The sequence below is a fragment of the Suncus etruscus genome, chromosome 6 (genome assembly GCF_024139225.1).
Source record: "Suncus etruscus isolate mSunEtr1 chromosome 6, mSunEtr1.pri.cur, whole genome shotgun sequence".
Taxonomy (NCBI): Eukaryota; Metazoa; Chordata; class Mammalia; order Eulipotyphla; family Soricidae; genus Suncus; species Suncus etruscus.
Genome location: NC_064853.1, coordinates 117,364,602 through 117,382,588, shown reverse-complemented (window position 1 = coordinate 117,382,588; position 17,987 = coordinate 117,364,602). Strand labels below are relative to the sequence as shown.

The 17,987-nt window shown below is 41.4% G+C and overlaps 1 protein-coding gene across 2 annotated transcripts in view; it reads right to left on the bottom strand.

Moving 5' to 3' along the window:
- VPS45 (vacuolar protein sorting 45 homolog) overlaps positions 1-16,071 on the bottom strand; it is an 85,474-nt gene extending 69,403 nt beyond the window's left edge. For both annotated transcript variants that reach the window (XM_049775720.1, XM_049775719.1), the window contains exons 1-3: positions 15,868-16,071; positions 15,011-15,145; positions 11,241-11,301 (exon numbers count right to left, since the gene is read on the bottom strand). In XM_049775720.1, coding sequence (XP_049631677.1) covers positions 11,241-11,301; positions 15,011-15,145; positions 15,868-15,960 — 289 coding nt within the window. In that variant the 5' untranslated portion in view covers positions 15,961-16,071. The remainder of the gene's footprint in view (positions 1-11,240; positions 11,302-15,010; positions 15,146-15,867) is intronic.
- Positions 16,072-17,987: the final 1,916 nt, after the last annotated feature.

Here is a 17,987-nt window from a genome sequence, read left to right as displayed (position 1 = left end):
TTCACTGTGTATAAGTACCACAGTGTCTTTAGCCATTCATCTGTTAAAGAGAATCTTGGTTGTTTCCAGAGTCTTGCTATAGTAAATAGTGCTGCAATAGGTGTAAGGAAGGGATTCTTGTATTTTTATGTTCCTAGGGTATATTCCTAGGAGTGGTATAGCTGGATCGTAAAGATATTGATATCAGACCCGAAACCATAAGATATATAGAACAACACATAGGCAAAACACTCCATGACATTGAGACTAAAGGCATCTTCAAGGAGGAAACTGCACTCTCCAAACAAGTGAAAGCAGAGATTAACAGAAGCTGAGGAGCTTCTACACCTCAAAGGAAATAGTGTCCAGGATACAAGAGTCACTCACTGAATAGGAGAAACTATTCATCCAATACCCATCAGATAAGGAGCTAATGTCCAAAATATACAAGGCACTGACAGAACTTTACAAGGAAAAAAACATCTAACCCCATCAAAAAATGGGGAGAAGGGGCCGGAGAGATAGCATAGTGGTAAGGTGTTTGCCTTAGATGCAGAAGGATGGTGGTTCAAATCCCGGCACCCCATATGGTCCCCTGAGCCTGCCAGGAGCAATTTCTGAGCATAGAGCCAGGAGTAACCACTGAGCAGTGCCAGATGTAACCCCCCCCCAAAAATGGGGAGAAGTGGACAGACAATTTGACAAAAAAGAAATACAAATGGCCAAAAGGCACATGAAAAAATGCTCCACATCACTAATCATCAGGGAGAGGCAAATCAAAACAACTATGAGGTACCACCTCACACCACAGAGATTGGCACACATCACAAAGAAAGAGAACAAGCAGTGTTGGCAGGGATGTGGAGAGAAAGGAACTCTTATTCACTGCTGGTGGGAATGCCATCTAGTCCAACCTTTATGGAAAGTGATATGGAGATTCCTCCAAAAACTGGAAATCCATTAATTCTTAATGGGAGGAGCCCGAGAGATAGCACAGTGGTAGGGCATTTGCTTGCATGCTTCCGACCGGGGAGGGACCTGGTTTGATTCCTGGTACCCATATGGTCCCCCAGCCTGCCAGGGGCAATTTCTGACCACAGAGCCAGGAATAACTCCTGAGCACCATTGGGTGTGGCCCAACAACCAATCAATTAATCAAACAATAAGTAAAGTTTAAAAAAAATTTTTTGGGAGCCCGGAGAGATAGACCAGCGGCGTTTGCCTTGCAAGCAGCCGATCCAGGACCAAAGGTGGTTGGTTCGAATCCCGGTGTCTCATATGGTCCCCCATGCCTGCCAGGAGCTATTTTTGAGCAGACAGCCAGCAGTAACCCCTGAGCAACACTGGGTGTGGCCCAAAAAACAAAAACAAAAAAAAAATTATTTTTAATTCTTAATGGGAAAAAGGCTGGTGAGGGAGTAGAGAAAAAGGAACACTTACATATTATTCATAGGAATTTAAGTGGAAATGAAAATTAGTAGGACAATTCTCAAAATTTAAAACAATATATCAGGGCCGGAGAGATAGCATGGAGGTAAGGCGTTTTGCCTTTCATGCAGAAGGACAGTGGTTCGAATCCTGGCATCCCATATGGTCCCCCAAGCCTGCCAGGGGCAATTTCTGAGCGTAGAGCCAGGAGTAGCCCCTGAGCGCTGCCGGGTGTGACCCAAAAACCATTAAAAAAAACAAAAAAAAAATATCTACTTTATGAGCCAGTAATTCTACTCCTAAATATTTATTTGAAAAACACAAACAACTAATCTAAAAAGATATATGATACCTATACTCATAACAGCACTATTTGCAAGAAATAAAATATGTAAACAATGTAAGTGCTCAATGAAAGATGGAAGAGCATACAATATACACATACCTACATGCATATTCTACTCAGTTAAAGATGAAACTTGTCTTTTTTACAAACAAATGGGATTTCAGGCGTTCATGCTATGCAGAATAAGTCATATTGAGGAAGATAAACATGATATGACTCACTTAAATGTGAAACTCTAAAAGACAAAGCAAAGAAAGGCAAAGTCCAAAGAGAACAAATCCTCAGACAGACTCTGACCCCAGGACTTGAAGAGGATACTGACAAGTTTGGGGTTGACAGTTTGTGTTGAGGAGAATATTGGCACTGTGACAGCAAGCATGCTAAATGTATCTCTAAAACATGTACACATGTAAAGCCTTATTTTTAAGAAAGGGAAATGTAAAAATAAATTCTAATTAAAATTTATGATAATACTCGAAAAGAACCAGTTTTGGGTGTTGGATGATGATAGGAAAATATCACTATATTGAAGATAGAAAAAGATAAGCTTTTGTCTTTTGGGGCAGGGGTTGGAGGGAGGGCTTTTGAGATCACATCCAGTGGTTATCTGAAGTTACTTCTGGATCTACACCCAGTAATTAGCCCTGGTGGGGCTCGGGGGACATATGGAGTGCAAGGTATCAAACCAAAGTTGGCAGCATGCAAGGCAATGTATTGTCTCTCCGGTCCCACCAATTCTTGTCCTGTTCTATAGAAGGTACAACCTTTTTTTTTTTTTTTTTTTTGGTTTTGGGGCCACACCCAGCAGCGCTCAGGGGTTACTCCTGGCTGTCTGCTCAGAAATAGCTCCTGGCAGGCATGGGGGACCATATGGGACACCGGTATTTGAACCAACCATGTTAGGTCCTGGATCGGCTGTGCTATCTCTCCGGCCCCATGAAGGTACAACCTTTTATATACAAATTGTTTATATTACCAGACAATAGTAGATGAGTGTCTATTTCTTTCCATAGAAATAAACAGAAAGAATGATAATGATGGAGTCAGAACATTTACATTTTCTTCCAGGTTCTAATTAATCAATGAAAGCAAGCACAAAATACTGCTTAGGAGTATCAAGAACAAAAATGAATCAAGGGGGCTGGAAAGATAGCATAGTGGGTAGGGCACTACCTTACATGTGGCTGGCCCAGGTTTTATCCCTGACATCCTTTATCATTTCCCAATCCTTCCAGGAGTAATTCTTGAGCATATAGGCAGGAGTAAGCTCTGAGTACCACTGGTATGGTCCAAACATCCTCCCTCCATGAAAATAAAAGAAGTTAAGCTCTAGGGCAGGGCAAGGGTTAAGATATAATTCCTTGGGGCCGGGAAGGTGGCGCTAGAGGTAAGGTGTCTGCTTTGCAAGCCTAGCATAGGACAGACCGCAGTTCGATCCCCCAGGGTCCCATATGGTCCCCACAAGCCAGGGGCGATTTCTGAGCGCATAGCCAGGAGTAACCCTGAGCGTCAAACCGGTGTGGCGCAAAAATCAAAAAAAAAAAAAAAAAGATATATTCCTTGCAACTGGCTTAACTGTTTTGATTCTTGCCACCACATGGTCCCAGAGAACTGATGATCACTGTACCTCAGTACCCCAGAGCACCACCGGAATGACCCACCCCATCACCAAAATAATAAAAAAAAAGTTAAATAAAATGAAAAGCCAGGCTATAGAAGATTAGAACTTAAACAATGTGGTATTCCATGATCCTAAATCAAACAAATAGTAAGTAAAAGAGAATTTAAAAACTAAAGAGATTTTGAAAATATAAATGGTCATTGTTTGGATGTAATAATGCTCTTTTATATGATACTATTTAGAGGTATATACTAAAGTAATTATGAATGAAATCATGAATCTTATATTTTCTTCCAGATTAGATTGATAAGGAGGTAGATGGCAACATAGCTAAAAAAAGATTGGTGATAGCACAGTAACTGTTTTGCAAGTGGATAATGAACATACTTAAATATTCTTTTATTTATATATTTGAAAACAAACAAAAAAGTTTTATAAGTTCTTTTTTCTGTTGCTTGTTTTCTTTTTGGTGCTTTTGTTGTTGTTGCGTTTACACCCAGCAGTGCTCAGGGTTTATTCCTGCACATAGGGATCACACCTGATGGGCTCAGAGGACCATATGGGATGTGGGGATTGAACCCAGATTGGCAGCTGTACTTATTGCTCCACCCATGTTTGCTTGTATTTTTTTTACTTGAAGAGGGAAGAACCTGTGTTAGTAGGGACATAGAGGACCCAAAAATATATAATAAAATCACTGAAAAATAAAATAAACAGAAGGCTAGTTTAGTGCTGCTAATAAAAATTGTTCTACAGGGGCCAGAGAGAAACACAGTGGTAGAAGGTTTCCCTTGCACACAGCTCATTCAGGATGGACAGTGGTTCGAATCCCAGCATCCCATATGGTCCCCTGTGCCTGCCAGGAGTGACTTCTGAGCACAGAGCCAGCAGAAAGCTCTGAGCGCTGAATGGTGTGACCCAAAATCAAAAAAAAAAAAATTGTTCTACAGCTTTGTGACTGGATGATCCTCTGCTCAATAACTGAGAAGATTGGACACCAGGTGATGGTCATCTCAGTATCCCAGACCTGTCTTAATAAGCCTTCCTACTTTAACTCAATGAAAAAGCTAACCAATATCCCCCACCCACACACACAACTCCTGTGTTAAAAGATATAAAAGGGGGCAGGCATTTTTCTTTTTCTGGAATTCTATTTAAGAAAACCCTCCCTATAATCTGCAAGCTTCCCTGCCTTCTTTTCTCTTCCTTTATAAAAAATCTTTAAAGTTCCTGACCCAGGTTCAATCCCTGACATCCCATAAAATCCCCCAAACCTGCCAGAAGAGATTTCTTTTTTTTTTTTTTTTTTTTTTTTGGTTTTTGGGTTACACCGGACAATGCTCAGGGGTTACTCCTGGCTCTATGTTCAGAAATCGCTCCTGACAGGCACAGGAACCATATGGGATACCAGGATTCAAACCACCAACCTTCTGCATACTAGGCAAATGCCTGACCTCCATACTAACTCTCTGGCCTCCAGAAGAGATTTCTTTTTTTTTGGTTTTAGGGCCACACCCGGCGGTGCTCAGGGGTTCCTCCTGGCTGTCTGCTCAGAAATAGCTCCTAGCAGGCACGGGGGACCATATGGGACAACGGGATTCAAACCAACCACCTTAGGTCCTGGATCAGCTGCTTGCAAGGCAAACACCGTTGTGCTATCTCTCCGGGCCCCAGAAGAGATTTCTAAGCACAGAGCCAGAAGTAACCCCTGAGTGGTGCTAGGTGTGGCCCCCCCCCAAAAAAGTTATTTTTAAGTTCCTTTATAAAAAAATTATTTTCTGAATTCAAAGAAAACTAATTACATATACAAACTCATTTTAGTTTACTTGAATCAAATAAAATTGTGAAATTGATTGCTACAAAAATTTAGTCTTTTTTTAATTAGGTTTTAGTGCTAATATAATTTTTTTTCTCCTGCTTCTTAGATACATCCTAGATCAAGCCATCTTCAGAACAGTAAATGATTTTGATTAATTTTTAATATGTCAACATTTTCATCAAAGAACTCTTTTTAAAGTAAGAATCTTTCATCTTGTAACCTATAAAAATCAGAAAAGAATTATACTTAAATTTAAAGGATGATCCATCTAAATTTTGATGTGTATATGTGTGTGTGTGTATGGATATATGTGAATATTTGAGTACAAGAATTTCTACATTTTCTGATATTTTGAACTGAACAAATGTGAGCAAGCCCAGGCAGAACACAGCCAGTAGGAAAACTGAAAAAAGAATTTGGACTTAAAAAAATGCCATTTTGAACTGAGGTGAGGTGAGTGAGGCTAGGCAAGAGTGTGGCCAGCAGGAAAACAAAACAAAACAAAACAAAACAAAACAAAACGAACTGTTGACCAGCAGCAGTGGGAGTAACTGTGGCTGTGGGCAGAGTTTGGACTAAAAAAGCATCGTTTTGAACTGAATTGAGGTGCACGAGCTGAGACGAGAATGCGGCCACATCACTTCACCCTGGGGCCCCGCATATCTTCTAGTCAAGTAGCTCCACCACAACACACAAAAAATAGCACCACACTGCAAAGATCACAATGGGAACACAATGCAGAACCTCACTACTGAGGATTGTGACTGAGGATTGTAGTTCTGAAGAGTGAATCAACATCAGCCACCTACAGAATCTGATCAGGACTTTAGAGAGGAAATGTTAATGCTGTTCTAAGAACTCAAAGAAACCATAGAACAGATAGCCCATAAGACACAAGAGATAGGAGAATAGAAATAGAAAATTTCAAATAGAAATATCAGGACTGAAAAACACGTTAGGTGAAATGAAAACCTCACTGGAAAGCCTCACCAGCACAGCAACAGCTGCAGTGGACAGAATCATTGGCTGGAAGATAAGCTAGATAACATCTCTATTCACCAGCAGGAATTAGAGAGGAGTTTTTAAAATAAATGAACAGAAGATGAAAAATACCCTTAAAATAAGTGAACAGACAACAACAGATCTTTCGTATAAATTTAACAGGAACAAATTAAGTCACTAGGGTCCTAGAGTGCCAGGAAGAAAACACCTATGAAGAAGCAACAGTTAAAGACATCATCGCTGAGAAATCCCCAGAGCTGAAGAATGCTTACACCCACATCCTGGATGTCCAAAGAGTACCAGCTAAAAGAGATCCTCTTTCACTACTTCCATTCAATGTAGTACTAGAAGTATTTGCCATATCAGGCAAGAAAATATTATTAAGGGCATCCAGATAAGAAAGGAAGAATGTAAGCTCTCACTGTTTGCAGATTTCATAATACCATATTTAGAAAATCCTAAAGCCTCTACAAAAGAGTTTCTAGAAATAATAGATTTGTATAGTAAAGTGGCAAAATTAATATGCAAAAATCCATGGCTTTTCTCTCTTTTAGGGGAGCCACACTCAGCAGCACTCAGGGGTTACTCCTGGATCTACACACAGAAATTGCTCATGGCAGGCTCAGGGAACTATATAGGATACCGGAGATTGAACTAGAATTGGCCACATACAATGCAAATGCCTTACCCACTGTGCTATTGCTCTGGCCCCTCAATGGCTTTTCTATATATAAAAAAGAAGAAAAGACATTAAAAAATCCCATTGTAAAAAAAAAATCCCATTGTGACTCAGAAAATTAAGTACCTCGAAGTCAATTTAGCTAAGGAGATGAAAGACTTATACAAAGAAAACTACAAAACACTGCTTCAAGAAATAAAAGCGGAAACAAGAAAATGAAGACATATACCTTGCTGATGGATTGGAAGGAATAACATCATTAAAATGACATTACTCCCAAAGTACTGTACAGACTTAATACAATCCCTATAAGAATAGTCACTTTTTTAAATAGTCATCTTTTTCTTTTTTTTTTTTTTTTTTTTTTGGTTTTTGGGCCACACCCTGTGACGCTCAGGGGTTACTCCTGGCTATGCGCTCAGAAGTTGCTCCTGGCTTCTTGGGGGACCATATGGGACGCCGGGGGATCGAACCGCGGTCCGTCCTAGGCTAGCACAGGGAAGGCAGGCACCTTACCTCCAGCGCCACCGCCCGGCCCCAATAGTCATCTTTTTCAAAGAAGTGGATAAAACACTCTGAAATTCATTTGGAACAATAGATGTCCACAAACAGCTAAAATAATCCTTGGGGAAAAAAGATGGGAGGCATCACTCTTTCCAACTTTATATTGTACCATAAAGTAGTAGGTATTAAAACAGCATGTTTTTGGAATAAAGACAGACCGTCAGATCAGTTGAGGAGACTTGAATATTTTGAGACTGACCTCCAGGTATACAATCAATTAATATTTGATAAAAGGGCAAGAAATATGAAGTGGGGCCGAAGAGATAGCATGGAGGTAGGGCATTTGCCTTGCGTGCAGAAGGATCGTGGTTCAAATCCTGGCATCCCACATGGTCCCCCAAGCTTGCCAGGAGCGATTTCTGAGCTTAGAGCCAGCTCTGAGCACTGCCGGGTGTGACCCATAAACCAAAATGAGAGAGAGAGAGAGAGAGAGAGAGAGAGAGAGAGAGAGAGAGAGAGAGAGAGAGAGAGAGAGAGAAGGAGAGAGAGAGGTATTGGCATAACTGGTCAGCTACATGCAAAAAAGTAAACTCAGACCGCTCTTTAACTCTATGCAAGAAGGTCAAATCAAAATGAATTAAAAACCTTGATTTCAGACCTCATAGTTTCAGGTATATCACGTAGGTATATCACTCCACAACGTTGAAGCTAAAGGCATCTTTAAAAAGGAAATATCACTGTCCAAGCAAGTAGAAGCAAAGATAAACAAATGGGATTACATTAAACTGAGAAGCTTCTTTACTTCAAAGGAAACAGTGACTAGGATACAAAGACTACTCATAAAATGGGAGAAACTATTCACCCAATACCCATCAGATAGGGGATTAATATCTAAATATACTGATAGGAATTTAATAAGAAGGAAAATCATCTAACACCATCCAAAAAATGGAGAGAGCAAATGAGCACACGTTTCTCAAAAAAGAAATAGATGGTAAAAAGGACTCTTATTCACCACTGGTAGAAATGCAGACTAGTCCAGCATTTTGGGGGGACAATATGGACATTTCTTAAAAAGCTAGAAATTGGGCCCGGAGAGATAGCACAGCGGCGTTTGCCTTGCAAGCAGCCGATCCAGGACCAAAGGTGGTTGGTTTGAATCCCGGTGTCCCATATGGTCCCCCGTGCCTGCCAGGAGCTATTTCTGAGCAGACAGTCAGGAGTAACCCCTGAGCACCATCGAGTGTGACCCCCCCCCCCAAAAAAAAAAAAGGCTAGAAATTGAGCTTCCATATGACTTAGCAATATCACTTTTAGGGATATACCCCAGGAACACAAAAAAAACCAAAACAAAACAAAACAAAAAAAACACCATGCAGAAAAGCTCTCTGCATTTCTATGTTCATTATAGCACTATTGACAATAGCCAGAACCTAGAAACAACCCAATTATCCAAGAACAAGTGGTGTGAGTTAGAGAGTTATCCAAGTGAGTGGTTAGAGAAAATGTGGTACAGCTACACAATGGAATAGTAAGCAGCTGTTAGGAAAAATGAAATAATGCAATTTTCTATACATGGATAGATATGGAGAGCATTATATTGAGTGAAATGAATCAGAGGGAGAGGGATAGACATAGAATAATCTCAATCATTTGTAGGATATAAAAAAAAATAAAAGATAGTTTGGTAATAATACCCAGAAACAATAGAAATGAGGATCAGGAGACCAGTCCATCGTAGGCTACGTGCCACACATAGTGGTGATTACAATTAAGGTAGTGAATGGTCCACTGTGACAATGACAGTTGAAACTCATCACTGTACAAGAAGTGGGTGATGAAAAGGAATAAAGTGATATGCATGGTACCCCTTCATTAGCAATAGTGCAAACCACAGTGTCATAAAAGGAGAAAAATGAGAAAGTATGGCGTGTGTGTGTGTGTGTGTGTGTGTGTGTGTGTGTGTGTGTGTAAAAAAGAGAGAGGGAGGGAGGGAGGGAGGTAGAAAAGTAAGAAGCAGGGCAGGGTGGTTGGGAGGGAAACTGGGGGCACTGGTGGCAGGAATGTACACTGGTACAGGGTGTACATTGTATGACTGAAATTCAGCCATTAACAATTTTGTAACCATGGTGCCTAAAGGGCAGAAAAGAAGTGACTATAGTTACAAGAGGGCAATATAAGGGCCTTTAATGAAGTGAAAAATTATGTATCTAGACTATCACTGTCGATATCATGGATATGATATGCCATGTTCCTGTAAGATACTATAGGGGGAAAAGAAATGGAATCTATACTATTTTTACAACTATTTATGAAACTATAATTTTATCAAATAAATTTTAAAAAGAAAACCTGTGACTATTAGTAAGGAAAAACAAATACCCAAAATAGGGGCTGGAGAGATAGCATGGAGGTAAGGCATTTGCTTTTCATGTAGAAGGTCAATGTTTCGAATCCTGGCATCCCATATGGTCCCCCCGAGCCTGCCAGGAGCAATTTCTGAGCACAGAGCCAGGAGTAACCCCTGAGCGCTGCCGAGTGTGACGACCCCCCCGCCAAAAAACACCCAAAATAAAAATACAGGGTTGATGGTTTGGGAATAAAGTTCAACCCCAGAACCATACACACTTGAAAAAAATTAAAAATGATAGAAGTCAATAAAATTGCCTATTTTCACCCTCTGGTATTGTTACAGAAGTCAAATAAAATAAAATATGAAAGTTCTTTTTGTTTTGTTTTGGGGGACTTACATCCAGAAGTGCTCAGGGACACTGGGTCAGTGCTCTGGAGTGACCCATGGTGGTGTTTGGGAGAACTGCATGGTTGAAACCAGGTCAGCCACATGCAAGGCAAGTGTCTCACCTCCTATCTATCTCTCTGGCTCTAAAGTTCTATAAAATATAAAAAATTGTCACAAACATTAAACGTTGGTACCACTATAAAATTGTAGTATATGCCAAATATGCTGTGCACATCAAACTACATTCCTACGAAGTGCCACAGTCTTTCAATTGTATTCTAAATTTCTCAATGTCTGGGAATGCAGCTCAGTGGGAAAGCTCAGGCATCTTGTGAGTAACTGGGTTTGGTTCTTGGCACCACACACATGCACTAACCTCCAAAAGGTCTCAGATGCCTTACTGAGTACTGTTTTGTCTTTTGTTTAAAAAAAGAAACTAATCAGTTATGACCTCTAGAGGTGAACAGATGTAATTTCCAAAGCATAATGTATTAAGTAATCTTGAAAGGCAAAGACTTAACAGAAAAATATCTTAACCTGGAGCCAGAGAGATAGCATAAAGGTAAGGTGTTTGCCTTTCATGCAGAAAGTCATTGGTTCGAATCCCGGCATCCCATTTGGTTCCCTGAGCCTGCCAGGAGAGATTTCTGAGTGTAGAACTAGGAGTAACCCCTGAGCGCTGCTGGGTGTGACCCAAAACAAAAAAAAAACAACAAACAAAAACATCTTAACCTATGCAATTAATGATGAATGAAAATCAAATTTAGTTATATGAAACAGTATATATACCATAAAATTTATTAATTTGAATTTAGTTGGGGGTACATCTGGGACACTCAGGGCTTATTCCTGGCTCTGCACTTAGGAATTATTCCTGGTAGGGCTTGAGAGACCATAAGGTATTCTGGGGATTGAAATTGTGTAGGTCACATGCAAAATAAGGGCCCTACCTGCTGGACTATCACTTTGACCCCAGATCTATTCATTTGAAAGGCAATTATTATTTTATTTTTACTGTTAGAATCTAGGAGACAGTGATAATTTCAATTAACTGATGGAAACCAATTGAACATCCTAGCAAAAAAATAGTTCTATGACTAAATAGTGAAATATTATACTTACAAATAAAGTATATACTGTATTTGGGTCTTCGAAGTTCCTGAATCAAATAATTTATGTTTTCCTAGAAAAAATATGGAAGATATTTAAATTAAAATTTTGTTTTAAATTGAAGATTCTAAATATTTATAACATCCATTCATTTCTGTACTTTTTGGGGCTTTACCTGGCTCAGAGCATACTCAGGGATCTAAGCCTAGGGACCACTTATGGCAGTGCTCAGAGGACCATCTGGTGTGGCAAGGATCAAACCTAGGTAGGCTGTGTGCAAGGCAAGTATTCTTCCTCACTGTACTATCACTCAGGATTTCTCCTGCATTTACTGGGGGGCTACTTATTCGAGATTAAGTATGTATATATTAAGGGTGGGAGGTGAAGGCTGGGGATAAAAAAATATTTAAATTAAAAGATCTTGGGGCTGGCGAGGTGGCGCTAGAGGTAAGGTGTCTGCCTTGCAAGCGCTAGCCAAGGAAAGATCGCAACCGTGGTTCAATTCCCCAGCGTCCCATATGGTCCCCCCAAGCCAGGGGCAATTTCTGAGCACTTAACCAGGAGTAACCCCTGAGCATCAAATGGGTGTGGCCCAAAAATCCAAAAAAAAAAAAAAAAAAGATCTGGAATCACAATATGATAGAACTCACTGTGCTTTCTTGGCCAAATTACCATAAAAAACATAGAGACACAGATGTTGAATAGAAAATGTAAATTTGCTTCAAACTGCTCATTTACTAATTTGAGTATAACTCTTACATAAAAATCCAAATGTGTCTTGTCATTTTAAAACCAGCATTCAAGGGTTGGGAAAATAGCTCAAATAGCAGAGCACAGAGCATGCCTATGTGACTTGTAGTGTGTATAGCTCCCTGGAGTACCACTAGGAGCAGTCCTGGTGGCTCCTAGGGATTTTCAGAGATGGCTCCTATGACAAAATAAAACAAGGGGCCATAGAAATAGCACAGAGGGGTTAAGGTGATTGCCTTGTATGTGGCTGACTTAGGATCAATCCTTAGTACTCCATATGGTCCCCTGGGCACTGCCAGGAGTTAATCCTGAACACAGAGCCACGAGTAAGTCCTGAGCACAGCTGGGTATGGTTCCAAAGCAAAAATAAACAAAACAAGCCAACATTCAAGAGAAAATAAACTTATATGCACTTTAGCTCTTAGTTTATGAGGACCCAAGACTTTGCACAACTGTAATTTCTGAAACATTTGTAAATAGCAGGCTAAAATATAAACTTGGGTAAGGTGTAGACTTGGGGGAAAAAGCAGTGCTGGAGGTCCATGGCTACTCCTGGCAATATTTGATCTAGCTGAGCCTGATATTTGGTATCTGAGCACAAGTAATACTACTCAGGTCTGTGGTGCCAGAAAGTCAGTGGTGCAGGGGGATTCCCAGCACTACATCCTTTGTGTTTCAGGGCCTAAACACTAAGGATCAAACTTGGAGTTTTGAGCATAAAAGGCATGCACTGCAGACTTTTCCTATAGTTACATTATTTTAAAATAAAATAAAATAAAATAAAAGGACCAAAGAGATAGTACCATGGGTAGGGTGTTTAATTTGCTTTGCATGTGGCTGACCAGGTTTGACTCCATATGGTCCTCTCAGCACTGCCAGACATGATATCTGAGTGCAGAGCTGGAAGTAGCCCTTGAGCACTGCTGTGTGCCACAAAAACAAAAAAAATCAAACAAATAAACAAACAACAAATAAAATGGTCATGGAATGTTTGCCCTCTGCGTGTCACAACTCAGTTTGATCCCCTGTACCAAATGAACTCCAGAGCATCAGTGGGTATACCCCTAGAGGCCCCTGAGCACTACTGAAATGATTCTGTAGGTACCAAGTACAGAGGGTCAATAATGCTTGTGTCATCCAATCCTGGAGGGATCCTTCACACTTGGTTAAAGTGCCTAGAGTGGTCCCTACCATCATAGCACTGCCTGGAGGTACCCTGTATAAAATAAAATAACATTTTGGTGGGGTTAAAGCAATAGTATAGTGAATAGGACACTTTCCTTGCACCAGGAGTGAACCCTAAGTTCAAGGTCTAACTCTAAGTCCTAAGCATAAGTTGTGACCCAAAATCCAAAAAAGAAAAAAAAAAAAAAAACAAGGAAAAATAATGATCAAGTGAATTGAAAGATTCTTAGGGGCTAGAGAGATAGTATAGGAAGTACGACAGTTCTTTACACAAGGCCAACCTGGCTTTAATTCCTGGCATTCCATATAGTCCCCTGAGCACTGCCAGGAGTAATTCCTGAGAGCCAGAAATAAGCTCTGGGTACCAGGAACAGCCCAACCCCCCACCCAATGATTCCTAAAATAGTTTGAAAAAAAAAAAAAATATATATATATATATATATATAGAGAGAGAGAGAGAGAGCTATGAAGAGCTTAAGAAACACCATGAACACTGTTTCCTAAAGAGGCCCCCAGAGGGTGCTAGAATGATCCACTGGTCAGTAATAGTTTCCCAAGGTCTACCTTAATGCAATTGCGTGGGGGTTGGGACGCTTTCCCTTTGCCCACTGAAAGAAAGTAGATTTCCAAGGGTGCAGTGAGTGATTATTTTTCTGAAAAGAGGGTGGAAGGTCAAATAAATTCAGCTGCCTCTGGACTAGATACCCTCTAAGATACCCCATAGAACCAGAAACTACTGGAAATTACTACAACAATATTAATCATTGGTGTATTCATTATACAGCAGACACTGTAACATAACAGCAAGATAAAACAGATACCAACTCTGCTCTTCTAGCATATATTGCTAGTAAGAGATGAGTATTGATCAGATATATCATATAAAACTTCAACCATAGCAAACAAAAGGGTGAGGAAGTTGGTGCTAAAAGTGGCAAGAGAGGGGAGGTTTGAGCTGATCTAGAAGATCAGAGAATTTGTCCCAGGCAGAGAAAAGTTTGTGCAAAGGTCCTGTGTCACAATGGAATACAGTAGATTGAGTAATTAAGTAGCTAACAAAAAAGAAAATTGGTTTGAAAAATGGGGCTATATTAAACTAAGAAGCTTTTGCACCTCAAAAGAAATGGGGAGGATATAAACACTACCCACAGAATAAGAGAAACTATTCAACCAATACCCATCTACTAAGGGTTAATATCTAAGATATAGTAGGCATTGGTAGAGTTTAGCAAGAAAAAATAATCTAGCCCCACCCAAATATGGGAAGAAGAAATGAACAAGCATTTCATCAAAGAAGAAATACAGTTGGCTAAAAGGTACATAAAAATGCTCTACAAATTAATGATCAGGGAGATGTAAACCAAATAACAATGAGGTATCATCTCATATCACAGAGATTGGCACACAATACAAAGAACAACAACAAGCAGTGTTAGTGTGGATGTGGGGAGGAAGGCACTCTCATTTACTGCTGGTGGGAATGTTACTGGTCTTTTAGGAGGTGTGGGAATTGAACTTTGGGTCTCATACCTGGTGACATGTGTTCTATCACAGAGCTACAACTAGTCCCAAAATTTGCTTTCTTTATGTTTCCACATATCCAGGGTAAAATGGTTCAGTTTTTCTGTATTGTTTTTGTTTGTTTGTTTGTTTTGTTTTGTTTTGGAGTCACACCCGGAAGGGCTCGGGGGTTGGTTATTCCTGGGTCTGTGTCAGAAATCACTCCTGGCAGGCTGCAGGGACCATATAGAATGCCAGGGATAGAACCCTGGGTCTATTCCTGGATTGCAAGGCCTTCAAGGCAAATCTATGGCCCTGGCCTCAGAATGGCTCCGTTTATGTTGTACCTTCGTAGGGCGAAGAAAACAAATTGCTTTCAGGTGCTTCATGATCTCTCGACTTGGAGAATCAATGCGTTCAAAAAGGTACACTTCCTTCTGCAAGATCTCGGACTGTGTGTACACCATGCTCACGATACCAGTCTGCAAGAGAATAGAACAAACTTACTGTGAGCATCCAGAACATAAAATTAGCGGCATTGACCTCTAACCCACATTTTGGGGGGTTAATCCTTACCGCTTAAATACAACCTACGTCGGGGCCGGAGAGATAGCATGGAGGTAAGGTGTTTGCCTTTCATGCAGGAGGTCATCGGTTTGAATCCCGGCGCCCCATATGGTCCCCCGTGCCTGCCAGGAGCAATTTCTGAGCCTGGAGCCAGGAATAACCTCTGAGCACTGCCAGGTGTAACCCAAAAACCACAAAAAAAAAAAAAAAAAAAATACAACCTACGTCACATTTACTGAGCATCCGAATCACGAGGGGGACGTCCAGAGAGAAAATCACGCTCTCTCTGAACACATGCTGTGTGCCTGCAAAGTTTCCCCAGCGTCTGACAGTCCTTTTAAAAGATTTATCTAGTGGCCCCAACAATAAGCTTCCAGCTTTCTCTGCGGCCCCAACAGCTCTACTTCTAGAAAACAGACTGAGAGGCAATGACAGGAGCATCCCAGGGTCCGGGGGCTCCTTTTTCCTGGCCGACTCTGATCGGATCCAATCGTAGCAGGTACAAGGAAGGAGACTTACCTCTGGAAGTGGCCAGGATCATTCAAACTGCAGACCTGCTGGGCACGCTGGCCTCTAAAAGCCTTGACAGGGCGAGGAACACTGTCAAGGAGGGACAGACACTACGAAGCCAACTCACCGTCTCCTTATCCATCAGAAGCACTTTCATGCCCGGGCCGCTGTCCTCGATCATTTTGGAAACGTACTGCTTCACGGCGAACACCACGTTCATGGTGGCGAACGGACCGGCGAGCCACGCAGCCTTGCACGCCCCCTTTTCGGGCTGAATCCACCCTGGGCCTGGGCGCAGACACTCCGGGGCTTCCTCTCGCGGCAGTTGGCTTCCGGTCGGCGGGCGCGCAGAGACTCCTGGGACGTGTAGTTCCGGTCGCCGGTACGCAGAGACTTCTGGGACATGTAGTTCCGGTTGGCGGGTGCGTGAGACTTGGAGTTCCGGTCGACTGGCACGCAGAGACTTCTGGGACATGTAGTTTCTATCGGCGAACGCGTGAGACTTCTCAGACTTGGAGTTTCTTTCGGGGAGCGCAGAGACTTCAGGGACTTGTAGTTTGTTCCGGTCAGCGGCCGCGCAGAGACTTCTAGGACTTGTAGTTCCTGGAACTACAGTCGCGAGGGATGCCGGGAGGACCAGAGCTGTCACTGGGACCTCCGCCTCCCGGTTCTCCCAGTGTGGCGGTGCTCGGTGTCTGGACACTCACTCGGGTGGGTCCCTGTGGATTCTCGGCCTAAAGCTCCCAGTAACGGGCTCGGATCGAAGAGCCAGAAGTGGGCGCTGCAGCACCATACTCTGGGCTCTGTTTGCATGGGCCAGAGCTCACCGGACCTTGGGAGAACTTGTTTGGAGTGTGAATTAGTTGGCAGGTATTCAAAGTGTCTAGAGGGGAAGTTCCTGAAGCAAAGCAGTTCTTTCTGTTACAGACTGCTATGGCATTCAAAGACAAGGAGAAAAGAAGTTGGTTTTTTTGATGCTGAATATTCCAGGTAAAGATCAATTGAATCAAGGCTATATTGCCTATAAAAATCCTTACGTTAGGATGAGAAAGGTTTTACTATATACACACAGCAGAAGGGAGCGCACACACACACACACACACACACACACACACACACACACACACACACACCTCAATTAAATAGTAAAGAAAGCAGAATGTCAATTTCATTAACAGAACGTCTCATTCAATTATCCACACTGAGAGAGAAAGACTCAGTGGGCCTATTGAGGAGAGATCTCTCAGAAATCTTTCAGCCACCCACACTTGAGGGAAAAGACTTCTCAGTGGGTCTGCTGGTAAAATTTCCTCAGGAATTTTTGATCAGCTACTCACGCTAAGGGTATGAACATCCTAGCAGGTCTTCTGACTGACATCCTCTAGAAATATTAAGATTCCTATTATGTGAAAGCTGTGACAAGAAGCCACTTAAATTGTCAGAAGGAGGCTAGAGGTTAGATCATCATCATCCCCACCTCCAAATGTGGCCCCAAGCGAAAATATTTTTAATCACTCTGAAATTGTGAAGAATGTTTTCTTTTTCTTTCTCTTTCTCTCTCAGGTTTTCTAGGAAGTAAATCTTTTTTTGTTGGGATACATATATTTCATTATGAGATAGGTATGTTTTTAGAGAAAGATTCTGGGGCTGTAGAGTTAATACAGCAAGCAGAGCATTAATTAGCCTTGTACACTGCCAACTTGGGTTCAATCCTCAGCATTCCATACAGTCCCCTAAGTCTGCTCAGGAGTAATTCCCGAGAGTAGACCTAGAGTAAATCCTGAAAACCATAGTGTGTGTCACCAAACCCAAACCTTAAAACAACAACAACAAAAAGACTCGACACTTATTGAACTGCAAATTTTTAGTGCCTGAAGGACACAATTGAAAATGAATGACCTGCTTACCTCAGACACATTTTTGTCAGCTCTCACTGAAAGGAACTTAATAGTTTGGGATTATGCAGATTGAATTCCAGTGAGTTGTCATTCTCCTTTTATACTTTTCTAACTAACAAGGCACGTGGTTTAAATTTTGTTTAAGTTTAGGTACCGCTAATTTAATTTCCCAATCAATCCAGGTTGCTAGGCAGAAACTTTCTCAGATGCTTACTCTCTCACTCTCTCTTCGACCCCCACTCCACTGCCCTGTATTGAACTCCATCAGCTGGCCTCCTTTTCCTTTGCATTGAATGGTCTGTCCAAAGATCCTCTCTCTAGGGCAGCAGGGAGCTTTTTGCACTTAAAA